This window comes from Microtus pennsylvanicus, chromosome 1 (assembly GCF_037038515.1).
Source record: "Microtus pennsylvanicus isolate mMicPen1 chromosome 1, mMicPen1.hap1, whole genome shotgun sequence".
NCBI classification, from domain to species: domain Eukaryota; kingdom Metazoa; phylum Chordata; class Mammalia; order Rodentia; family Cricetidae; genus Microtus; species Microtus pennsylvanicus.
In genome coordinates this window covers 46182207-46208540 of record NC_134579.1, presented here as the reverse complement: position 1 = coordinate 46208540, position 26334 = coordinate 46182207, and the positions used below count along the sequence as shown (strand labels likewise).

The 26334-nt window shown below is 41.2% G+C and overlaps 1 protein-coding gene across 3 annotated transcripts in view; it reads left to right on the top strand.

Annotated features, from left to right (window-relative positions):
* The window catches only part of Gramd1c (GRAM domain containing 1C), a 78238-nt gene extending 52335 nt beyond the window's left edge, over positions 1–25903 (top strand). For 2 of the 3 annotated variants that reach the window (XM_075963317.1, XM_075963332.1), the window contains 10 exons: positions 1024–1186; positions 8716–8853; positions 14587–14705; positions 15765–15907; positions 16938–17041; positions 18368–18544; positions 19658–19715; positions 22423–22533; positions 22786–22891; positions 24176–25903. In XM_075963317.1, coding sequence (XP_075819432.1) covers positions 1024–1186; positions 8716–8853; positions 14587–14705; positions 15765–15907; positions 16938–17041; positions 18368–18544; positions 19658–19715; positions 22423–22533; positions 22786–22891; positions 24176–24256 — 1200 coding nt within the window. In that variant the 3' untranslated portion in view covers positions 24257–25903. The remainder of the gene's footprint in view (positions 1–1023; positions 1187–8715; positions 8854–14586; positions 14706–15764; positions 15908–16937; positions 17042–18367; positions 18545–19657; positions 19716–22422; positions 22534–22785; positions 22892–24175) is intronic. The other variant, XM_075963324.1, reaches the window with a different exon arrangement.
* The last annotated feature ends 431 nt before the right edge of the window (positions 25904–26334 follow it).

Here is a 26334-nt window from a genome sequence, read left to right as displayed (position 1 = left end):
AAACCTGTGTCCTCCCTGGAGCTGAGTCTGTTCAGTGCTAGGTAAGCATCTCCTAGCGCAGAAAGGAAAAGAGCTGGACATATGTTTTGTGTGCTCTTTCATCTGCGTACACACAGTCCAAAAAGAAAGTTTTCTGTATAGTTAATACATATTCTTATTTTACTAATTATGGTTAGTTCTATTTGAGTGATAACACAACACTAGCATTTATATTGAATGTCTATCATTTAATTACTATCAAAATGACATGTCCTTATTAAACATGCCCAAAAAGTATATGTTTCATATTTTGGTATATATTTTAATTTCTTATCTCTTAGTCTCTCGATAGTAGGACCAGTTTGTTATGAAGTCCCTCGCTCCTCCCCGACCATACTCCTAGGTGACTTCTTTATCTTTTCTTTTTTCTTTTTCTTTTTTTCTTTTTCTTTTTTGAGATAGGGTTTTTCTGTAGCTTTTGAGCCTGTCCTGGAACTAGCTCTGTAGACCAGGCTGGCCCCGAACTCACAGAGATCCTCCTGCCTCTGCCTCCCGAATACTGGGATTAAAGGCATGCACCACCGCCACCACCCCGCTTCCTAGGTGACTCCTCTCTATTTTCTTTCCATTTCTATTTTAGTGATTGATTTTGAGAGATAGGAGAGAAGTGGGCACCGGCTAAGGAAACAAGCTGGGTTTGGCTTCTCTCCCTTGCCCACCAAAAGACCTGATTGTTCCTTATTTTTTTCCCCTTTCCCTCTGCTTCAGCCACTCAAATGCTCCCAACTTCCTCTGAATTCCTTCTATATGATATTCTTCATAAATCTGTCGTTCATTACTGCCTGAGAGCACTTGAGGAAGACATTTATTACCTACTAACATGTCAAGGGTAGCAGTCAGTCTCAACAGAGTGCTGTAAATATTTTTCAAAAAGCAGCATTTCAAGCCTTTACTCTTAGTATTTAATACTAAAGTTCTTACCGTAAGACCTAAGCTTCAAATAAGTTTTTTTTTTATTTTTTAACCAAATTGTTTGTCTTTTAGGGATTAGGAAAAGACGAGCCCCAGAGTGAGAAACCTTTGAAAAAAAGCCCTTCGCTAGCTTCGGGAAAGAGGTTAAGTAGAGTGCCCTCCAAATCGCTGGACTTGAATAAAAATGAGTACCTTTCTCTGGACAAAAGCAGCACTTCAGATTCTGTTGATGAAGGTAAAGAATTCAAACCTCAACAAAATTCCAGGCATGTGTTCTAATGTTTACCCTTGTGTTAGGTGTGTGCAGAGTGGGAATTTGATTGTGGCAGCCTCGCACTAAAGAGACCCAGCAAAGGAATGAGTGTGTAGAGAACACAGGAGAACCACTTGTCAGTCTGGCCCATCTTCATTTCTCTCAAAGCCTGGAATTTGAAAGTCTCCACTAGATTGGCTTATAATTCCAAGCTCTCGGGAATAGTGAGTCGGGGCACAGTGAGATATCTCAGTGCAAGCAATGTTGCGTTCAACCCCCAGTGTCCACAAGACAGACCCAACTTTGGTGACCGTGGTGGTGAGGGTCTGTACTCCCAACAACAAAGAGGTGGAGACAGGCAGACCCTTGGTCTCACCAGCCAGACAACCTAGCCTATTCAGCAAGCTCCAGGTCCCAGTGAGAGATGAGACCTTGTCTCAAAAAATAAAGGTGGATGTCTCCCGTGGAACCGCACAGAAAGTTGTTTTCTGGACCTCACAGACACTTGCAAACGTGCACACACACGAACATACATGAACACATACACTAAACTTTTATGCAGTAGTAACAGTGAAAAGCTAATCTGTTAACAGAAAGTCTCTATGCCGCTCCTGCAGACTGACTGGGGTAAGACGTTCCCATTGTCTGTGTGTTTAATCTACCTCTGCATACCCACAGAGAAAGAAGAAACGGAGAGTTTTGGTTTAAACACATATAGCTAGTTAACTTCACAGAGGTTGGACTGAGGACAAGACCTTGAGTCCTGTGTTCTTTTCACTTAACTAAAGTACTTCCGAAATTATTACTATTATAATTGTTATTGGAGATAGATTCTCACTGGGTAGTGGGCGGACAGCCTGGAACTTACATTTTAGTACTGCTGAAGTCAGAGATCCTCCTGCCTCTGCCACTGCTGGGCTTAAAGTAATGAGCACTGCGTCCAGGATTTCCCAAATTCTTCTTTCTCTTTCTTCTTTGTAAAAAAGGGTACCTGCTGGATGTGGTGGTGTGCAACTGAATCCCAGAATTTAGGAAGTGGAGGCAGGAGAGTCTCTGTGTGTTTGAAGCTAGACTGGTCTACGTAATGAGTTCCAGGCACATAGTGACACCCTGCTTCAAACAAACATACATCTTAACAAAGGCTCTGCAAGCCTGACTTTATACTTACACACACACACACACACACACACACACACGTATTTAAAAGCAAGTAGTCATAGTGGCAGGTACATATTCTGAGATGAATATTAACTTAAATTACTGTGTGGCTTCCAGTAGGAAATAAAATGTCTAGAAGCAATTCTTTTTATTTAAAAGATTACTTAGAAGATTATTATTTCAATCTGTATCAGTTATTTTTGAGAAATATTTTAAAATAACTTTGAAGGCAGACCCATGATCACATTCTCATTATTACTTCTGAACTGTCTCTATAGAATAAATTTCCATTGAATTCTTAATTTTGTTTTACTTTATTTTTTGAGACAGGGTTCTCTGTGTAGCCCTGGCTGGCCTGGAACTAGTTCTGTATGCCATCACAGAGATCCACTTGCCTCTGCCTCCCAAATGCTGGGATGAAAGGCTTGTGCCAACACCACCTGGTTCATATTACTTTTAAAGAACATTCTGTAGTAGAATTTTTTTTTACAAAGTAAACTGCTAATAATATACTACATGGTTTTTAAAAATAACTTAACGGAGCCAGTGATGTGGCTCTGTGGGCAAAGGGACTTGTCACTAAACCAAATAAGCTTAGTTCAGTCCTTGGAATCCACACGATGAAAGAGAAAACAGACTCCTGCAGGTTGTCCTTTGACCCTACAAGAGAGCAATGGCCCATGTGCCCTCCTACAATAAATAAATAAAATGTGAAAAATAAGCCATTTGGTGTTAGAAGACCAATAGATTTAGCTAGACTCTCCTGATGTTGAGTAACCAGAATCTTTACTGAAAAAAAGGCCTTCTGGGTAGCAAATGGGTTGTTCTCTGGCTGTGTTTTTATTGTATTCTTTATATTGTTGCACGGCTCAAGAAATAGCATCCTTCCTGATATCCCTACAGTAATAAAATTGGGAAAAGACACAAAGAAAAAGTCAGAGAGACCATTAACACTGACGGTGGCCAAGTTAGAGGCTAATCTACTTACATGTGCCAGAGGTAACAAGGCTGCCGAGCGAGCTGGAAAGGAGGATGAGGGGAGATCAGCCATGGAGCAGCAGGGGCTGCAGAGGGTACCTAGGCTTCATAAGACAGGACAGACATGTGCTGAGCCGGCCTGGTATGCCCCTTCCACGTTTACACATTATATTAGGCAGCATAGGCTGCCATGACAGATACTTCTGTTCCCGTGGTTCAGAGAACAATGTAATTCCTTACAGTTCTTAGGGCAAAAGTCATAGGTCAGGCCCAGCAGAGCTGCCTTCTGGTGAGGCCACTCTAACTGGCTGTGGAAAGCTACCTTCTTGCTCTTTCCACAGAGCATGCTCAGGAGGTAGGGCAGGAGGAAGAAGGAGGCAGGGAATAGTTGAGAATAAAATAACAACAAAAAGATGTTTTATGGCAAACTTACTGGCAAACCAGGATCCCTACTCTACGTGCTCACAACCTGTGGTGTGTCATATTATCCAGTAGGTTTTATGAGAAGGCTTTCTTGAGAATATGAAGGTCTTTGTCATCAGTACAGTAGGCATGACAGGAATGATGAGTAGCATGGCCTTACTAGGCCTCGTGCCACTGCGCTTTAGAATGTGTGGGCACGGATTAGTCATGCCCCGCCTGCCTGAACTTGGGCCTCTAGGAAGATCTAGTCTGGCACCCAGTGGCCAAACAGGCCAGTGACAACAAAGCAAGGAATCATTTTCTCTGTCATTAAATCTGCTCTTAAGAAACATCGCTTTGTTATTGAGTTCCTAGAAAAACAACACTAAAACTCGAAAGCTGCACACCCATCTAGGAACAACAGAAGGTAATAGTGTGTGGTTACTGCACATGGGCCCTGGCCACTCTGCGCTGTTTTTGCTGCCTCTTTAGAAAGTGCCTGGTTCTGCAGCAAGCATTTCCATGGTGTTTCCCTGAAGTGTCCTTAAGGTGTAGGGGTGATTTTTTTCCTACTAGATTATCATTAGGTAATAATTTGGGTGATCCCACTGTTTTCCCTAGATGGGTTTCAGATCTCAGGCTCATCAGATCTTTCAAGTGAGCCTGATGATGGCTCTATGTTTGTCTCTTTTCTCAGGTTGTAAAGTAATGAGGCATTGGCAGGAGATGAAATAGGGGAGAAGTGGGGAAGGCCAAATGAAGGAGACCAACTCAGGAGGTTGGGGCATTGATGGAGGCTGGCTGGGTGGAACTCTCTTTAAACAAAACGTGGGTTAGGTTTGTTGTCATCATTTGTTGACACTGCCTTTTTGTGTAGCCCTGGCTCTCCTGAAACTGGTCACAGAGCTCAGGCTAGTCTCGGGCTTCCAGGACCCGCCTGCCCTATCCTGAGTGCTGGGATTATGCCTGCACCACCACGCTGGCTAAAATGGAGCACTTTGATCTGTTTTTGAGCAGACATAAAAATGAGAAAATCCAGCCCTGCCTTTAGTATCACATTTATGCTGTGATTTAGGGGAAAGAACACGAGATTATTTTGACATAGAGATTCTCTCTAGAATCATCCATTCCAGACAAACCAATTAAAACAGAGCATCACGGTACTGTCTCATGGAGAGAATCTGTCTGCCCTCCCCAGCTCAAACCTTACCTTTGTAGGACATGGCTATACATTCTCAAAACAGCTGGCAGTATGTGTTGTGAGTTTTGGGTTACCGTATTTCCCCTGCATTTATCTGCCTCATTCCAAATAATTTCTACTGCTACCTTCAAACTGGTACTGTAAAAAATGTGTATTTGTGTTTATCTTTGTGTGCAATTGCTGGTGTCCACAGAGGTAGGGGGTCCTTGGTTCTCCTGGAGCTGGTTGTGAGTTACCCAATGTGAATACTAGGATCCAAACTGACATCCTCTGAAAGAGCAACCACCTCTCCAGTCCCTGCTCCTGAGTTAAGCAGTGTCCTCTCTTCATTTAAAGAACACCACCTGTCAACTTACTGTGCTACAGCAGTATTATTGGTATTGTTCTTTGGAGGGAATTGAAATGTCAAGAATTTCATAAATGAGCCAGGCAGTGGTGGTGCACGCCTTTAATCCAAGCCCTTGGGAGGCAAAGAGAGAGACGGGTCTCTTGAGTTCGAGGCCAGCCTGGCCTGGTCTACAAGAGCTAGTTCCAGGACAGGTTCCAAAGCTACAGAGAAACCTTGTCTAAAAAAAAAAAAAAAGAATCTCATAAATGAGTAACCCAAAGCAGAAACTACTTATTTTATGTACTTATTTCCATGCAGAATATATTATTAATTTCTGATACTGCTATAGTAAATTGTACTTTTATCAGTCATAATTCAGAACCTAAAACCTAATGTTGCTTAGGAGAAACATGAAAATACTGTACAGAAGAGTGTACATAAGTGTAATCTTTCTGTTTTCATTCTGAATAAGAGACTCACTTTTCGAAGTTATAAAATCAGGCCCCTTAAGAGAAACCCTGTCTCGAAAAACCAAAAAAAAAAAAAAAAGAGAGAGAAATGACTGTTTCTAGGTGTAAAGAAAATATTAGCTGTGCATTCAACTTTAAAAAAATTTGTACAGCAAAAGAAAATCAATAGAGTGATAAGACATCTTACAGAGTAGGAAGACGTCTTTTCCGTATCCAACAGCGATTAATATCCAGAAAATATTTAAAAACTAAATAGCCCGAGAGCAAGCGATTCAGTTGATAAATGAATAAATGAACCCAAAACAACTTTTCAAATAAAAAAGTACAAATGGCCAATAAATACACGTGAAAATCTTCAACGCCTCTTGCGGAGGCTGCATTGATGGGTTAGAGAGCGGAGCTCATTTGCCAGAGGGCTTGCCTAGCACATCCCCCAAGCCCTGGATTTGGTCCCAGCATTGCACAGTGACACAGGCCTGCAGTCCCACAAATAGGGAGTCAGAGGCCGAAAGGTCAGAAGTTCAAGGTCATCCTCAACCACTGTAAGTTTGAGCCCAGCTTGTGCTATAAGAAACTCTGCCTCAAACAGACAAACACACAAACAAAACACAAACACCACCCCCACTCCAAAGCCAACTAACCTAAAATAATTACATTGAGATTCTGTCTCACCCCAGTTAGAATGGCTATCATCAAGCAAACAAGGAAACAACCCAGCAGATTTTAATGGGGATGTGGGTGATCTAGAAGGCTTAGGCACATTAGTCTTTTCCAAGGTATGTGCCCCTTAGATAAAAGCCAGAGCTGCTTCTAGCATCCCTTGTTAGAACTGCATTATTCACAGGAGCCAAGAGCAGTTCACACTTTCAGTAGTCTTCCCAAGCCCACTACTCTAGTGTTTTCAGGGAGGACACCAGCAAGCCCTGACTGAAGGTCATTATGTAAATAACCTGGCTAGCCTCTTCCAGGATTCAAGGACTTAGCAAAGAAGTCTAATCCTGAGAAGGCTTGATTAGAGCCTGAGATTAGAGCTGGCTAAAGAGAGAAAATAACTAAGTGCAATGTAGCATTTTGGGATGGATCCTTGTATAGAAGGACTCTCCTGAAGAAATCCCATTGAATTTTTGTTTGCTTCCTTTGTGAATATTTGAGTTATTTTCATCATGGACATATAATACTTCTGTGTCAGTGAAAGCTCAAGAGCCTAGCAGGGAGGCTATCTTATGGAACTTTAGCAAATTGCCTAATTTCAGGGATGATTTCTACACCCAAGGAGCTCTTTGAGATTTCAGTGAATTGTTCTGCCGATAAATAGTGTTTTTATAAGAAGAGCATAAATTGATATATACATGGCGTTTGTAAATTCTCTACACACAAATCAATAGTGAGGGAGCAAACAATAGTGGTGGGGGCAAGCTTAGATGCTTTTCTGGTTTGTAGACCATGTCTTTGTTGAACCACACTGGTTCCCGTAGGTTAATATTGACAGATTCTTCACACAGCTAACCCTTGGAGTTTGGTTTTTTGATGTTTGGAGCTCTTGTCATGGTTTTTTATTGTGTATTGGTGGAGGGTAAGGCTTAAAATAATAACCAGTCACTGTCCTCAGATGAGTAAAATTTTGTGTTGTATTTCCACTATTTTCATTGTGCACCAAGCTTCGATTCCTGCTCTTTTCCTTTCCATTTTTCCCCATTTTTAAAAATAATTTTTTCAGTTAGACTCTTTCTGGCTATATAAAACACAGGGCACTTTTTGTGTGCTGGAGTGGATTCAAATTTCAGAGCAGTCATTCCTGACCTTGATATCTTGACAGCTGTCTCTCCACCACACCTTTCTCCCCCATAGAGGAAGAAGTCCTTTCAGAGGACTGCATAAGGCCGAGAAGAATCCATGCTGGAAGGTGGTTGGCACAGTTTCTGACATGGACGTGACCATGGGAACACTGACATAGACATGATCACATATGTGAATATTGACATAGAGATGACCATGGAAACACTGAGATGAGCACGTGAACACTAACATAGAGATGACCACAGGAACACTTACATAGAGATGACCATGGGAACACTGACAGAGAGATGATGACCATGGGAACACTGACAGAGAGATGGCTATAGGAACATCAGAAGGGGTGAACAGACATTACTTCATTTGCTGCAGTAATTTTCAGCAGATACCTGACTATCAAGTTCCCAGGTAGACCAAGTACTGTTCTACTGGACATTATTCAGCTTTGGTGAATACTTTTTTAGGAGGAGTTGTTATTCCCATTGTAATGTAGAGCACTGAGAATACTGTTGGGGATCAACCTCGACAAAAATACCTCTTCCTGTTGACAATAATCTTGAGAGAGCAGAACTCCTGTTCAACTACTAGGTGGGACCTTTGTTTGAGGTAGAAGCACAATAACCTTGAAGGAAGTAGAGGTAAGTCCCAACTCCCTGACTTTTGGTCAACATGGAAATAGTCTCACATTTTCGAGCCTCCACAGAATACACTATGAATATGGTGATACCTGTCTGGTAAACAAAGTGAGATCATTGGACCAATGAGTTAGTGCACGCAGCAAATAGAATCACTGGCTACTTAATATCTACCGAATGTATTTGGTGGTATGACTTGAAATGGCTCTGATAATTATTATTTCTTTTATCACATATTAAACATTCATATGCATGGTATCTTATAGAAGGAGTTTAATATTATTCTAGTTAAGTATTTCTGTGTATTTTGGATTTTAATAATTGGAGATGGTGGTCTTATTTAGTCATGTACATATGCTTATGTTATATATATGAATATGCACATATATATCTTCCAATTTGTAGTATTTTTATTATTCTGAAGCAGGATAATCACATTTAAAAACTTTTTGTATTAAGGCCAAAATAAAACACAGTTCTCCCTCAAATATTGAAATTGTCTTTTCTTAATTTCTTCTCCTCTGGTTTGTGTTTTGTTTTTCTAGAAAATATTCCGGAGAAAGATCTTCAAGGAAGACTTTATATCAACCGCGTTTTTCACATGAGTGCTGAGAGAATGTTTGAACTGCTCTTCACTAGCTCACACTTTATGCAGAGATTCACTACTTCTAGAAATATAATAGGTTGGTCTTCTGTTCTTATCTAACAATGAGTTTGGGAGGATTATCCTTAGAGGTTTGGGACTGATTTTGTGGGGAGGCATTAGATACACTTTGATTTTAAGGTGTTGATTTTACTTTTTTAAAATAATTTATTTATCTTTATTTTATATGCATTGGTATTTTGCCTACATGTATATCTGTGTGAGGGTGTTGGTACCTAGGAACTGAAGTTACAGACAGTTGTAAGCTGCCATGTGGGTGCTGGGAATTGAACCCAGGTCTTCTGATAGAGCAGTCAGTGTTATTAACTGTTTTTGTTTTTGTTGCTGTTGTTTTTGTTTTTCGAGACAGAGTTTCTCTGTAGCTTTGGAGCCTGTCCTGGAACTAGCTCTTGTAGACCAGGCTGGACTCAAACTCACAGAGATCTGCCTGTCTCTGCCTCCAGAGTGCTGGGATTAAAGGCGTGCACCACCACCATCTGGCACTCTTAACTATTCTTAACTGCCATCTCTTCAACTATGATTTAAATGTTTAGTTAAATTCACATGTGAACAATATAATTGTTTAATTAGGTAAATGCTACTAAGGTTATATTCATACCCTTTAAAAATTGCAGTTATTCATCAATGTACCCATTCAGTGGAGTCGGACCCTATTGGAAAGGGTTCCAGTGACAACTGGATTCATGTGGAGTATACACTGAAGCAATCACTTGGTCAAACGGCCTGTAGTGTCTCTGTCCTTCCATCTGAAGTACACCCTCATCAGAATTGTGTGTGTGTGCTTTGACAATTACTGGGATTATGGAAACATCATTTATGATCTCAAACATCCATCATTAATAGAGTGACAAAATTATATTAAATTTTCATTAAAGAATTCCATATACTAATGCAAATAACAGTGAACTCTGTCTTGAAAGGCCTTTTTGGGGTGACTTATGCTGCAATCCTAGCCACAAGAGGGTTTGTCTGTTCCAGGGTAGGGGTGTGAGGATTAGAAATGTTAGGTAGGGAGGAATAGAGATAGGAAAGAAACACAGAGACACAAGATAGTACCGGGAGGCCAACCCAGTGGATCCTGAATGCTGAAACTTGCCTGCATTTATTTATCATACTCTTTTATACTCCAACACAGAAGGGGGTGGGGAGAAGGTAAAAGACTGCTTTAACATAGTACAAAGGACAACCAAAGTAGTTACTTGCTTCCATACTTGAGATATCAGACCATTAATTCCTGAGCAAAGCATTTTTTGTTTAGGATAGTGAACACACCTTACATCAAGCATCCTGCAGGCAGCCACTCCTTAAGTCAAACCTCCATTTCAAAAGAAGGAGCAGAAGCATGCTTGAATTCTCTGACTTTTGGTCAGGGTGGAGCAGATCTACCATCTTAATCTCCAGAACAGCAAGTGACCACAGCCCAGGTCGGTATTTCTTGTTTTGTAGCCACACTTGTCAACAACTTTGAAAGAGCTGTAAAAAGCCCAAACTTTTTGACCTTCAGACAAGGTGGAATAGGCTCACATTTGGGTTCCCACAGAACCCCCACCTACAACTATGAGTGGGCCTCACAGACACAGTGTTAAGCAAAAGAAACTAGATGTAAAGCGTGCATGATGTGTAATTGCTTGACCGAGACATGGAAGTCAGTGTGCTCATGGTTCCTGTGATGAGGGGTAGATGGGTAAAGCCTGGGAAGGCTGCTTTCAGATGCAGATAAGAAGTTTCACATCTTAGTTGGAGTACTAGTGTCTCTGTGTGCTTCCTATGTGAAAATGATGGAGCTGTGCCCTTTGATCACAGTACCTATGATATGATGTTTTATAGTTTATAAATAATGATATAATAGCTTATGATATAACAGTTTTATAGAGCTGATAACACTCTTAGGAGAATTTCACTGCTCGTGTGATAAAAGTTCTTCTTCATTAAATAGGTCAAACAAGTTTATAGTAAGTTTAAAAATGAATTTATATCAATTGTTCCAAATATTTTTTTAATGCTACAAGTCAACCATATAAAATTAGAACACCATAGCAGCAGACATTTTTACAAGGTAAGCCATTTGACATGGTCAGTGAATCAATTCTATAACCTAAGGATTTTTGTTAACCATTAGGTTATTTGAATCATCCACAAAAGCACAAGTATATATTCATAGGTAAGATCAATGATAGCGAATCCAGGACCAAAAATGAATGCTCTTCTCCACAGTAGAGTAGCAAAGGGATTCTGTTGATATGGAACTTTGTGATTATATCCTGTGTTTCATGACTTTGAGAATATATTTTCTATTTTCCATTAAAAACATGGAATGTTTCGGAGGTGTACGTCATCCTCTGCCCAGTGGCTCATATTTAACTTAACTGTATCTCTTTTGAATCCATTTTGTACTTTACTATTCACTTCTATCTGGAGGACTTGATACTTGTGAAGAGTCAGGAATGGTTCATCCCGTAGTTGCTAAGCAATGGTTGTTGCTGGGATGCTGTCCTCTTTATGTCCAGGAAGCACCGCTGGTCAGTAGAGACGGTATGGAGCGGAGTTTGCTTCTTGAAGCACAACTTTGTTGTCTAGTGCCTATCTGGCTTCATCATGGATGACTATGTCCACTCTCTGGTGTCATGAATAGCTTTGGGATCAAAGGCTTCCAGCTTCCTCAAAGTCTGGCAGTTATAGGCACACTACAGGGTAGTCCTGGAATGAGTCAAGAGGCTTTTCTCCAAAGGATAATTTGCTTTTTTTTTTTTTTTTGGTTTTTCGAGATAGGGTTTCTCTGTGGCTTTGGAGCCTGTCCTGGAACTAGCTCTTGTAGAACAGGCTGGTCTCGAACTCACAGAGATCCGCCTGCCTCTGCCTCCCGAGTGCTGGGATTAAAGGCGTGTGCCACCACTGCCCGGCCGATAATTTGCTTGTCACTAAAATCCATAGTTATTCTTAGAACTTTCTACCTGGTAATTAAAGTTGTCTTTCTTTCTTTTTCTTCTAGTTTTTCACAATGTGCATGCATACGTGTGCGTGCTAGTTCCTGTGTGTGTGTGTGTGTGTGTGTGTGTGTGTGTGTGTGTATGTGTGTGTGTGTGAGAGAGAGAGAGACAGTTTTCTTTTTCTACCACGGGGGTTCAGAAAATCAAACTTGGATTAGCAGGGTTGATGTCAAGTACCTTTACCTGTTATAATGGTTTGAATGAGAAATGCCCCACACTGGCATTTGAATACCAGGTCTCCAGTTGGTGGCGCTGTTTGCAGAGGCTGTAGAATTTTAGGTGGTATAGTCTTCTTGGTGGAGGAAGTATGTTATTGGGGACTTTGGGTCATGGTATTTTATCATGGCGAAAAAATAAAATATCTCCTGAGCCATTTCACCAGCCCCATAGATCTAATTTATTTTAATAAGAAACTTTTAAATTGGCAGTCTCTTTGATTTCTATTTACAGTTGCATAGCATCATTCTAATTAAAAAGTCAATTTAAAATATTTTTCATTTAGATACATGTAAACCTTCAGAGAAGCTGCATGACTGGTATAATAACATCCATATTTACCTTAGCTGGGCTCAGATTTTAAAGTTGTGGGGAAACACACATGATATGAAGCTTGCTGTTTCTCAACACACAGTTCAGAGGTGTTCCGTACATTCATTGTGTGACCATCACCAATTCAGCTCCAGACTTTTGCCGTCAACCCAAATAGAAACTCTGAACCTATAAACAACAGCTCTCCATTTGTCCCTCCCTAGTTCCTAAGGAACCCCATTCCATCTTTTATAGTTATGAATTTAACTCAGGCTACTTCATATAAATGAAAGTCTCTAACATTTGCCTTTTACTGAGAAGTTTTACACATAACATTATGTCTTCAAATCCATCCATCCATAAGGGACATGTAGCAGAATCCCACCTCTTTTAAAGGCAGAATTATATCCATGTATGCATATATAATACCATATTCTGTGTGTGCATTCATCCATTAGTGACACTCTGTGTTTATAACTGTTAGCTACTCTGAAAGAAACACTGCTCTGGCCAGTAATATGCAGATACCTACTTGAGTCCTCACTTTGAACTCTGCTCTCTGTATATTAGTTGTCTAGAGGCAGATTGTTACATCCAAGGGTAACTTTATTATATTTTTGAGGCTCAGACATTCTGCATTTTATAACTGTACCATTTTACAGTCCTCCTAGCAGTGCATAGAGACTGCTGTGCCGCAGAGTCATCAACACTCCTTAATCTAGTATTACATAATAGCCACCCTGATGGGTGTGAAGTTTCACCAATTTAAATTGTTTGTGTTTATCAAAAACAAATGATTCTTAAAGTATTCAGCAATTTCTGTCTTTTTCATTTTTACATTAGCTCCATAAAAATGACACAATGTATCCTTTTGTCTGTTGTTCTTTTCTTATAATTTCATTCCCTTTTTTCAAGATTTATTTATTCATTTATTTATTATTCATACAGTGTTCTGTCTGCATGTTTGACTGCACACCAGAAGGGGGCAACAGATCTCATCATAGGTGGTTGTGAGCCACCATATGGTTGTTGGGAATTGAGCTCAGGACCTCTGGAAGAACTGTCAGTGTTCTTAACCTCTGAGCCATCTATCCAGCCCAAAATTTCATTCTTGATGTTTTATCTGATAAAGAACTTTAGTATTGAGGACTGTCTTTTCCAATATGATGCTTATCAGAGGATATTCTGGCAAATAATGATTCAGTAGGCGTTGTTGGTAGCATGCTAAAGATCCAAGTGTAACAAGCATGGGAAAATAGATCTTGATGGTTGCTTTATTTCAATAGTATGGACTTTCAATAACAGGATTCAATGATCACTGCTGATCCTATTTCTGATTAGCAGTAGATTATTTGTGTTTTCTTGGAGTAGGCTTATATATGACCAGATAATCTGGAAAAGTTCTTTGAAATTAAGTATACATTTTTTAAGAAGAAATGGCTTCTTTTTAATTATTGATTTTATTTAGCTATACATTTTTCTCTGCTCCCCTCCCCTTTCAACTCTCTGCCATGGTTCCCATGCTCCCAATTTACTCAGGAGATCTTGTCTTTTTCTACTTCCCATGTAGATTAGATTTATGTATTTCTCTCTTAGTGTCCTCATTGTTGTCTAGGTTCTCTGGGATTGTGAATTGTAGGCTAGTTTTTTTTTGCTTTAGTGTACATATGTTTTTGAATGAATGATGCCTAAATGTTGACAGAGGTTTCTGTCCTGCCCAGTCCCAAGCCATTCAGTCCCAAAGAAACACACAGAGTTCTACATTAATTAAAACTGGTTGGCCTATTAGCTCAGGCTTTTTATTAACTAATTTTTACATCTTAAGTTAGCCCATAATTCTTGTCTGTGTTAGCCATGTGGCTTGGTACCTTTTATCAGCGAGGCCTTCTCATCTTGCTTCCTCTGTGTCTGCGTAACAACTGCAGACTGAACCTTTCCTCTTCCCAGAATTCTCCTGTTCTGGTTGCCCCATCTATACTTTCTGCCTGGCTACTGGCCAATCAGTGTTTTATTAAAATAACACACTGACAAATCTTTACAAAGTACAAGACCATTGTCCCACAGCACCTAAACCTGTTATATTTATAGCATGTCCTGAATGGTCAACTCTTGGGTGTATGATGCTTCCTTTTTTAATGTGGTTGTAAAACTTGGACAGATTCTGCTTGTAAACGTTTATATAATTCTCCAACTGCACCCTGGGTTCATCTTAAAGTTTCTCTGTTTGCTCTGTTTAGATGTGGTATCTACACCCTGGACAGTTGAGTCTGGAGGCGATCAGCTGAGAACCATGACCTACACTATAGTCCTCAGTAATCCACTTACGGGGAAATACACTACTGCCACAGAGAAGCAGGTGAGTGACTCTCTCAGTGTTCTGGAGGGGTCATGCCTGCAGCAGGAGAGATGTGGCCTGTCACAGGCAACAGTTTATGAGACAATTTCACCCAACACCTGGCAGGGATAATGAACTGTCACAGGTTAGAAAGGCCTTCAAAGCCTAGAAAGCACACCCTCCTACCCCTGGTCAAATAGACCACCTGCCTAGAACTTGCTGTGTAGGCCAGGCTTGCCATGAACTTACAGAGATCCAGCTGCTTCTGCCTCCCAAGGGCTGGGATTAAAGGCGTGTGCCACCACCGCTTGACCATAATAGAAAATTTTAAAACAAACACTTCTAAAATCTAATTTATAGGATCATGTCAGGGAGGAAGCCAAAGAGCTAGGTAGCTGCAGTGACGCATGGGAAAACAGGGGTTTTAAAAACTAAGTACAAGCCCATAGTCTTCTTCAGGACTAGTGCGGTACTGGCCCAGAGCAGAGCATGTTTGGCCAGTCTGAGCAGCAGGCTTGTGATATGAAGTGCATGAACTCCTGAAGGTGGGGTGCTGCTGCAGTTTTCTCCATCGGGGCAAAGAGAATGTGACTTCCTGTCTTACATACCATTTTAAGAGATTGTCAGAGATATGAAGAGATCAGTCTTTCGGCATAGGAGAATCTTCCATAAGTTTAGCAGTCAGTCTTTCCTCCTTCAAGGACAGGTGGAAGGCTGTTAAAATGAGAAAGGTTCACCTGACAGCTCCCCATGTCCTGTTCAGGGAAAGTGATGTTTGGTCTAGTTGCATCATTTATTCCCCCCTACCCCCTCCACCCCCCTGTTGACATTTGGTTCTGTTAAACTTCAGAGAATGTAGGAGTTGTGGCTCTTGCATTATTCAATTGATTTTGAATTGTCAATTTAATTTTAACTTAAAATTCATTATAGCCAATAAACACAGGAAGACTCTGCAACTTATTTCTCATTCAGTGCTAGCTTGTCATTAAGATTTTTGATGAAGGAACTTCAGTATATTTGTTCTAAATAGCTGAGAACATAAAAATATTGAAAATAGGCATTTGCATCTTATTTCGGCAGACACTGTATAAGGAAAGCCGGGAAGCACAATTTTATTTAGTAGATTCAGAAGTCCTGACACATGACGTTCCCTACCACGACTACTTCTATACACTGAATAGATACTGTATCGTCCGATCTGCAAAGCAGAGATGCAGGCTGAGGTGAGCAATCGCAAGTGTATGTTTTAAAGTAGTCCACAGTATGATGCATAACATTAGCCTTGAATTCTTAGTCAAGCACAACAAAACTTTACTTCTTGCCTAATTTACATGTCCAGCAGTGATCAGAAGGGTAGAAGTCCTCACTAAGACTGAAACTGATAAAGGCTTTGAGATTCTGGGGCTGCACAGTCTAGAACAAGAGTTCTTCAGTTGCCACAGGAAGAAAAAGCCATAGAACTGGCCACAACAAGTCACATGACCAAGTCTAAGGGTCACAGGGGCCAGGAGTTCCACGGGAAGGTGTGGTGAGCAGTAAGGGACTCAGCTGCAGTGGGCAGTAAAGAATGCTGCGGCCTTGAAGAGCGGTGGCCGTCACAGGCTTTGCTCGGAGTTAAGGAATAGAACTACTTTCAGCTAGTGTGTGATCAAGAGATCTGATGACCCCTCCCAGGCATTTAGAAATTTATTTAGTTCTCTCTTCCTCCCCCTTTCCCTCTCTCCTTCTCTCTCCCCCCTCTCTCTCTCCCCCCTCTCTCCTTCCTTCCTTCCTTCCTTCCTTCCTTCCTTCCTTCCTTCCTTCCTTCCTTCCTTCCTTCCTTCCTTCCTTCATTTTTGTGTTTCAAGGCAGAGTTTCTCTGTGTAGCCCTGGCTGTCCTGGAACTTGCTCTATAGACTTGGCTGGTCTCAAACTCATAGAGATCCACCTGCCTCTTCCTCTCAAGTGCTGGGATTAAAGGCATATGCCATTACTGCCAACTTAATTTCTTAGCATTTATTGAAGCTTTCATTGCTATTTTGGTGAGGGTAAAATATTATAATTTGATGAGGTTAGTAGCAGCTCACAATGGTTTTAAAAGAAGAACAAATTTTTATTTTATAATAGTAATGACATTTCATTCTTTTGGCTTTCCACAGAATGTAACCTTACGTTTTGTTGCAGTGGGATAGCTAAAGTAGCCTATGGCCATACTCCCCTGAACTCACCTGGTCTCTTCTGCTGGCTAAAGTCTGTCTCTTCTCATCCTACTAGAGTTTCCACAGACGTGAGATACAGGAAACAACCATGGGGCATTATCAAGTCTTTAATTGAGAAGAATTCCTGGAGTTCGCTGGAGAGCTACTTCAAACAGCTCGGTCTGTAAAGTTTTGCTGCATCTGTTTGTGTCCAGGTCACGTGTTTAGGACACGGAGGGTCCAGGTGACAAGGCTGGAATGATGCTCACGGAAGTGGCTTCCGCTCCTCACTTGCTCTGTCAATATTGAGGTTTTAAAATCTCAGTTATTATTGCTAACCATGCTTATTTAATGCTTGTTTTATGCCCGCCACAGAATTAAATTTTACATCATAGTGTGAGCATTTCATATTCACAGAAGCCCTGTGAGGTGTAGCTATGATTGGTGTTTCCCATTTGACTACAGAGGAAATCAAAGTAGGGTTAAGTGACTTCTTCAAGATCACACACTGCTTGCCTTTGCAAGGAGGCAGGAGGCTGACCACAGTTTGGGATTACAAAATTGGTTATGGAGTCGCTCACCCTCTCTCACGTCTGCAGAGCCCCGGGCCCACACCTGCCTTCTTGGCCGCAGCTTTCCTGGGCTTATGTAGGCCCACTTGGCAATGGCACTCTGTTCCTATGGATTTGGTGGAGGGGGTACTGGTAGATGACCGTGAGAAGCAATGTGCTGTTGTGCTGGGGTATTCTTAATAAATCCATGAGGGAACACCGCACATATGTGAACATAATTAATTTTACTGAAGGAAAAGCTGAGGCCAATCAGCTTGAGCGACTTAGGCTGCATGGTTTATTTTGTTGGTCATTTGTCCTCCAGCTCTTTTCCCTTTGACTGTTTCATTATTAAACTTCTCATCAGCAACAGAGAAAATGAAGCTTAAACATGAGCTTGGCTATTGGATAATGAGATTTGGATGAAAAACTGAGAGAGGAAAGGGTTGAAATAAATGACAAAAAAAATTGGGATTTTTTAGGTTGTTTGAAGATCCCCTTGCCAGAATGTTCCTTTGCAAACCTTAGAACGTCTACATGTTTCTCTTCGCTTTAGGGTTAGGAAACACTGGGCTCTATTTTGGAACGCTTTCTAATGACCTCATGGAAGTATGTGGAGCTGTTGTTTCCATAACTGAAGCCATTATGTTAATATTTAATATAGCACTAGTGAGTTTCCACTGATGATCCCATCATTTATTGATAAACATTCTTCCTAGAATAATGAAGCCTCATTATAGGGTCATTGTAGTCTCCAAAGCTTTTAATTAAGAATAAAGTTTGAATCTAGTCTGTAAAACCTAACATATGATTAGAAAAGATTATCAAGGCTCAAACAAGCAAACCTGTGCATGCACCCATGCGTGGACACACACACACACACACACGCACAGCCTAGGTCTTACAGCTGAGAAGGCTTCCTCCTTATCCTATTGTTTTAAAATTTTCACCTTAGAATCAGATTTATTAATGGAAGAGTCTGTGTTAAATCAATCCATCGAAGACCCTGGAAAACTCAGTAGCCTACGACGGAGAAGGCGGACCTTGAATCGAACGGCAGAAACAGTTCCTAAGCTGCCCTCCCAGCGTTCTTCTATAGATGTGGGCTTCGAGGCCAAAGGGGATGTTACAGGTAAAAGATTTTAGCCTCAGGATGCACGAGGTGTCTCTTGTTCACGAAGAATGTCATTTAAGGAAGTCTACCTTGCTCTCCTTTTGGATAATATTTAATATACTCTGAGTTTCTTAGTGGCGGCTACGTAGAAGCCTAAAGGAAGAGTTGGGACATGGCAGGCATGTGGCCAGTAGAGTATTTTGTTTGGTCCACAGAGCATTTAAAAGTTTCAGGCTGACTGTACTGGTACATGCCTTTAGTTCCAGCACTCAGACGGAGGCAGGCAGATCTCGGTGAGTTTGAGGCCAGCTGGTCTACCTCGTGAGTTCCAGGGCAGCCAGAATTACATACTGAAATGCTGCCTCAAAAAGGAAGGAAAAAAAAAGGATATTTAAATAAAATCTCAAGTCTGATGGCACTGTACCAGATCCCTTCACAACAGCAGTTGGTTGGGGCTGCTTAGAGCTGTCCCTTCAGCTGTCTGTGCTGTCCAGCTGGCTACTGTCACCAATGAGTCACTAAATCCAAGCTCTGGGCAGCTTACTTGTTTATTTCCTGCTTAACGTGTACAGATACCTGATGTTTAGCTCTGAGTGTACCGTCGGGGCTAGCCTAGGCAAACTGCAGAGGTGGAACGTGATTTTCGTTTTCGCAGACTTTTCCCTATACTTTATTCCCTCCACAGCCCTAAAGCTGTCAGCCCCTCTGTTCCCCTTACATTACCATGTCCCCATTAGACTTTTAACTTTGTGTAACTATGTCCAATCACTGATTAAGATCAACAGCTTTTTAATTTTGAAACATAAATTTTTGGGTCACAGTGATTGGTCACTTTTTTTAAAGGAGAATAACGTTATATATTAGATAAGCTCAATATTCTTAGCATTACATCATGTGCTATGTATTATTTAATTTCATAGTAAATTAATTTGTAACATGTTTCAAATTTGAAGAACTGCCATGGCTTATCTCCTTTTAGGTTTGTTTCACATTTTACCCAGGGTATCATGAGTCTAAAAAATAAAAAGTGCAGAGACTTCACCCTAAATGACATATTTTTTTCAGGTTGATTTTGGATGATTATTAACTTTCAGCAGTGTTCACAGTTCTCACTCCCACTTTCACCTACAGGAAAGAGGAAGACCGTGGACAGCTGTGACACCGCTCTGATTGTGGTGATGAGCATTTGGTGAGTATTCATTGTACTTACTTGGTTTTTAACATTTTTTATTATATATACAGTGTTCTGCCTGCATGCATGTCTGCAGTCAGAAGAGGGCACCAGACCTCATTACAGATGGTTGTGAGCCACCACGTGGTTGCTGGGAATTGAACTCTGGAAGAGCAGGCAGCGCTCTTCCCTCTAGCCATCTCTCTAGCCCATTCTTGGTTTATATCTCTGTTTGTTTTTAAATAGTTTCCGAAAGAATTGGCATTTCTCTCTCTCTCTCTCTCTCTCTCTTTTCTTTTTTAGGATTTATTCTTATTTCGTGTCTATTAGTACTTTCCCTCTGTGTCTGTGTGTGCAGTGCCTTTGGAGGGCAGAAGAGGGCATGGATCCCTTGGAGCTGGAGCTACAGCCGGTTGTGAGCTGTTCTGTGGGTGCTGGGAACGAAACCCTGGTGCTCGACAGAGCAGTCAGTGTCCTTAACCACTGTGTCATCTCAACAGCTCCTGCATTTGTTGTGTTTTGCTGGGTAGAAATGGTCACTATTGACTTTTGCTGACTCATAGAAACAGTCTGACAGGTTTGGGTGTGATAGCTTTTGATGTATGATTTTTAGAATTGTAAAATTTAAGGGAATATAAAATATACACTAAGCATTTTTAAGAAAAACATTTTGACTCATTTCTATGGACTCTGTGGGTTTTTATGGGAAGTTCCATAAATTTAAAGAAAATACATGTTGGTCATATTCCCATAAAATCCTTCTACTTTGCTTAACTAGGTCAGTGGTCCCCATGTTTATATGAATAGGGATTAGTTAGGAGTGGGATAAAATGCAGATTTTCAGCCCTAATTTCAAAGGCCTATTCAGTAGACTTTGAATAGTGACCAGGAGTTTTTAAAACATTTAACAATTTTTTAAAGTTTATGTTTATGTGTATGGGTATTTGCCTGCGTGTCCTTCTGTGCATCACATGTATGCCTGGTAACTAAGGAGGCCAGAAGAAGGTGCTGGATTCCCTGGGCCTGGAGTTACAGAGAATTGTGAGCAGCCATGTGGGTGCTGGACACCAAACCCCTGGACGAGCAGCTGGTGATGAGCCTTAAAGCACACACCCTACATATGAATGATCTAAGCATCACAGCATGAAAAATATTATTAGGCAATTAGTCAGAACTTTGGGATACACTATAGGAACCTACCCATGAAGTCACACCTAAGAACTCTAATTGTACATGGCTGCATGGGGACCTTGGGGGAGTCCCCTTGATGGTATAAATGGTTCTGACCAGTGACAGACTGGGTGATAATTTTGGAATGAGGCTCTTAGCTGTTTTCCTTACTACAGATCTCAGAACAAGCAGGAAATACTTTGTTATCCTCATTAGTGTGTTTTTTGTTACTATGAAGTCTAGGCTACCCTTGAACTATCTCGTGATCCTCCTGCCTCAGCCTCCTTTATGCTGGGATACCCTGCATACATCACTGCTCTCAGATTTCCGTTTGAGTTTTAGGAAAGGTTTTCAGATTCTAATTAAATCAGTTTAGTTTTGAATGACAAATACCATTATATTACTTTGTAGAAAAATGCATTTATATTCAAATCTGGAAATATGTATATATGTGTGTCCACATACATCACTTCAGTGCCATGATAATTTCACAGATTTGATTCTCCTGTTACTTTTAGTTTTTCACACACCATATGTATCTATATACTTTTTAATTTTCTGTGCTCTCTGGAATCAAACCCAGGGTTCTGTTCATGCTACATAAGTACTTACTCTACCACTGAGCTATACCCTCAGACCCAATATGTCCAATGTGAGGTACATAAATCTTTTAACAAAACAAAACAAGTGAATACATATGATACTACTTGCCAGTTTATATACATGTGTAATGAGGTCTGTATTAATTTGAAAGTCTGCTGTTAAAAACAAAACATTACATTTGCATGTAAAAATTTTATATTTATCATTATTAATATATATTAGGATTTATCTGGTACTTCCTTTATTCAAGATTAACAAGAAGAAAGTCTTGCTGAATATATATATATATATATATACATATATACTTGCTGAATATGCAAATATATATTCAGCACACACGCATATATGTATATATACATATATATGCACATTTTTGCTTCTACTGGGAATAAAAGATAACATTGTGATGTCCCTAAAATCAGCAGCATATTGATCTTCATTTCACTTCTAAAATGCAGTATTATGGGTGTGTAATTGCTTAAGCCAACATAACCCAAAAATAGACGCTGAAAGCTTACCTGGTAGATTCTAAACCCGTAGCTGCGCAGCACTGGCTGGGTTCCAGCAGAGAAGAGAGGCCGGGGGTCAGAGGCGACCTGTGAGCTGAGATTCTTGAAGGGCTGTTCTCATCACTCTAGTCAGTTCCACCACTATCCATTACATAGCCATGGAATACTTGAAGATAATTATTTTATAGAACGAAATGGGGACGATTTAAATAACTAGAAAATCACCTAGATCATATAGAGTTGGGAGCTTTGGCATATATATTGTTTATTTTCTTCATTTGGGGAGGTGGAGGAGGAGGCGGGGTCTGGCTTTGTAGCCCAGGTTGTCTGTGGTCTTGAATCACAATAGATCCTCCTGCCTCTACCACCTGGGTGCCCGGCCGCCTCTGCAGCCTGCAGTGCAGCTCAGTGCGGGTTAACGAGCTGTCATTTGTTCTGCACAGTTTGCTGTTGCTAGTTCTGCTGAACGTGACGCTGTTTCTGAAGTTGTCAAAGATAGAACACGCTGCTCAGTCCTTCTACCGGCTTCACCTCCACGAAGAGAGATCTTTAAAGTAAGTTCCCCACCCCAGCCCTGCCTGTTGTTGCCACCTGTTTCTTTGTCACCGGAAATTTAATTTTAGGAATTCTGGTCTGCTATATCTTATAGTCACACGTGCTTAGTTTTATTTTACTTTTTATTTTATTTTTTTGTGGTGGTGGCAGGGTTTGATGTGCTTTGTTTGCAATCCATGGGACACAATAATTTCTATAAATAAGGTCAGCAGCTATTTTCATCATTTTTAGAATTTTTTTTTCTCTTCCAGTTTAGTCGCTGATAGGTTCTCAAGAACAGAAAATATTCAAAAGAACAAAGATCAGGCTCACCGTTTAAAAGGAGTGCTCCAAGATTCCATAGTGATGTTGGAACAGGTAGGCCTGTCTGTTCCTCAGGGGTGTGAATGGGCAGGTCCTCAGCTGGGCTGTCTTTAGATGGACCTTCTCTATGGTTGCTTAGTAACTCTCCCCTGCCGCCTCATCATTCTCACTTCTCTCTCATGTTTTCCTCTCGGTGGATGACCATGCCTTGTAAAGAAGGGAAATTTTCCTTCTTTCTCAATAACCCCATCTATAAACCGTGCTGTGCTGAACCCCTGTGCTCTTCGTGGCTAGGTCTAGGAACATCTTGGCTCTGCATTATGCACTCCACACTTAGCATTGTGTCCAGCATGAAACAGATACACCAGGTTTGTTGAATAAACACATGAGCAAATACAGTAAGGAATAAGATATGTTTCTTGGTCTCATGTTGCTTTTAATTTTATCAGAGAAGTCAATTTTTGTTTTTAAAAGGAGGATGGAAATCTGAGGTAGGATAATGATCCCGGAGTTCAGAGACAGGGACTTCGGGAAACTTCTATGGGGTCGGTGGTATAGGGAAGTTTTAGGACTGTGGAGAGGATGCTAGATGGCTTAGCCGCAGGGCTCGAGGTGTTGAGGGGAGTGTGAAGAGACCAGTGAGCCTTGAGAAACCTCTAAGAAACCAAGGCGTTCCCTTTAGATAGTAAGACAGACTTTCTGGAAAGAACTGCCCTCATTATGGAAAATTATTTTAAGGTGTGTTACTCTTGTTAATGAGGCATTTGTTTGACTCTGTGAAGCTCTGATTCTTTACCTGTCTAAAACACCTGATGGTTCAATAAAGAGCTGAATGGCCGATAGCCAGGCAGGAGAAAGGGTAGGCGGGGTTGGCAGGCAAAGAATAAATAGGAGGAGACACCTGGGAAGAAAGACACAAGAGCACAAGGAGAAGGAGGAGGCCATCAGGGGCCACTCACCCATACAGGCAGCCATGCAGTCACAGTGAAAACAAGATACACAGAAGAAAAGGAAAAAGCCCAGAGGCAAAACGTAGCGGGGATAATTTAAGAAAAACTGGTAAGAAACAAGTCAAGCGAAGGCCGGGCACTCAAAACTAGGACTAAGCCTCTGTGTGGGATTTGGGAGCTGGGTGGTGGGACCCCCCAAAAGTCAGACCAAAAAGAGCCAAAAGAGTAAGAGCAAATACACCCAGCGAGACCCTCCGGCACCTGTTCATGCAGCAGAATCAGGTACTGGATGGTCAAGTTCTATTTGAGCACCAACATAAAGAAAAAACCTTTGGAGTGAAGTAGCAGTAAAAATTGCAGTCTGAATTTTTGGTCATGTTGTTTGCAGCTGAAGAGCTCACTCGTTATGCTTCAGAAGACCTTCGATTTACTAAACAAGAACAAGACTGGGGCGGCTGTGGAGAGCTAGCGCCGAGCTGCGGAAATCGGACACCTGGACCTGGAAGGGATCGAGGATGGAGGCTGTCACTGTCACGAGAACAGTTCTGATATTTTATGTCTGGATTTCTACTAGGAAAGCCTTATTTAAATAACACTTACCAAGTGGTTTCTCTCCAATAGCCTTAAGACTCTATCTTTTCACTTCTTATAGATATTTTTAAGCTGTGAATTTCTCCAGTGAACCATGAAATATATTTTGGAATTGAGATTCTGTGACACAAAAGGGAAGGGAGACACCCTGGGCACAGCGGCATTTTTTCCTATGCTGAGGCTTGTAACTTGACCTTCTAAATTTATCTGTTAGCACAGAGGCCCTGTGTGCCCAGTGGTCTGTGAGTTGTGTTCATCACTGAGTTTAAGAGCCCAAAAAGCTACAGAAACATTTTTTTTTTTAGGCACAAACATTCCAAGTTTGTATCTTTAAATGCTACAGTCTCTTCATTGATTTGGCATGCAGGGTCAGTGGTCAAACCCTTTGAAACTCTGTGTTGTCTGAAAGATTCATGGGCCATGTTGTATCTTAATGAAGGAACACACACACACAAAATCTTATATGTACCAGAGATGAGGTGTAGGATACCTCAGCGAGAACTATTTTTAGTTTTAGAAGCCAGAAGATTATGATAAAATCTGGGCATTTCATGAAAGAGCAAATGAATTCATGAACTATGCTTGGATTCAGCCTAGCAGGGCCCGATGATGGAAGTGACCCACCTGGTTGAAAATAATCCATCCTTTTTCAGTAGCTGCTATATAGTTTCATTCTCTACACATGTGTGTAGGCTGTGTCGTTGGCAAGTTACACGCTGGGCTACAATAAAGACTGTGGGGTCCTTGCACTCTGGCTGAAGTTGAGAGGCACAAACTTGGGATTTCAGGAAAGCTGCTCAGGCAGTTGCCTCAGCACAAGGGGTTTGTGAAAATCAGGACATTGTGACCTGACATCAGCTCCAATCCCCAGGATTTAGGAAAAGTCTAGAACATAATTGTTTTGTTCTCTAGAGGCCTTTCTTCGTATATATATTAGACAGGGCTTTTCAACAGCTCTGGCTGTCCTAGAACTCACTATTGTAGACCAGGCTGGCCTTGAACTCACAGAGATCTGCCTGCCTCTGCCTCCCGAGTACTGGGATTAAAGGTGTGAGCCTCCACTGCCTGGCACATATATTATTATTTGAACAACCATTACCTTTAGTGCAATATGTCACCAAAGTCAAATGGCATTGCTGACAACAGTTTTTGAGATGCCTGTTAAAAAAAAAGAAAATACGGACTGGAGGGAAGTGGGTTTCTCTGGATGAACCCCAACTAATCTACCTGGAGGGGGTGCAGAGTGGTAACTCCCGTTCGTTTTGTTTGCTTTTGTTAAGGACATATGAAGTTTCTCGCTGAGAGCAGGAGTGACTGGATCAGAAATCTGAAATGGTTAAATTTAGAAAAATGTTAACCGTCGAAGTGAATGTTTTTTTGTGGTTTTTCTCAAACTACTTTATAATATACCTCAAGGATTACCAACGTTACTTTGTAGATAAAAGACTAAATATGTATGCAGACTTAATAAATCTGAATGTTATGTAGTCTGACTTCAATAAAACCCAAAATATCTAAGTTGTAATTTTTCTTCTGCTTCTGCTTAAAAACCAAACCTAGAAAGCCTGAGGTAGGCCCACAGTTCTCACTGATTTGTGCAGCTATAAAACCCAAAGAGGACTCTCTGGGCAATTTCATTGCAAATATGTACACTACTGAAGCAAAAGTACCAGAGAGGCCTGACTGGAATGCAGACCCAACCTGCAGGACTCAAGAGCCTGAGCAAGTTGGATAAGCCAGGACTTGGGAGCAGCAGCTGGCCTAAAGGGAAGGTGGGCGACTAGTGGGGTGGCACCCCAGAACACGGCGGTGCAGATCGAACCCAACGCCTGTTGCGGGCGCAGGAGGACGGCTGGTGGCCGGCCAACTCCCGCAGCGCGCAAATGCCTAGGTCCCATCCCTTAGCCCGGCTGCACCCCGAGGGCCCGGCGCAGGTGCGGGGTGGCCCGGAGCGCG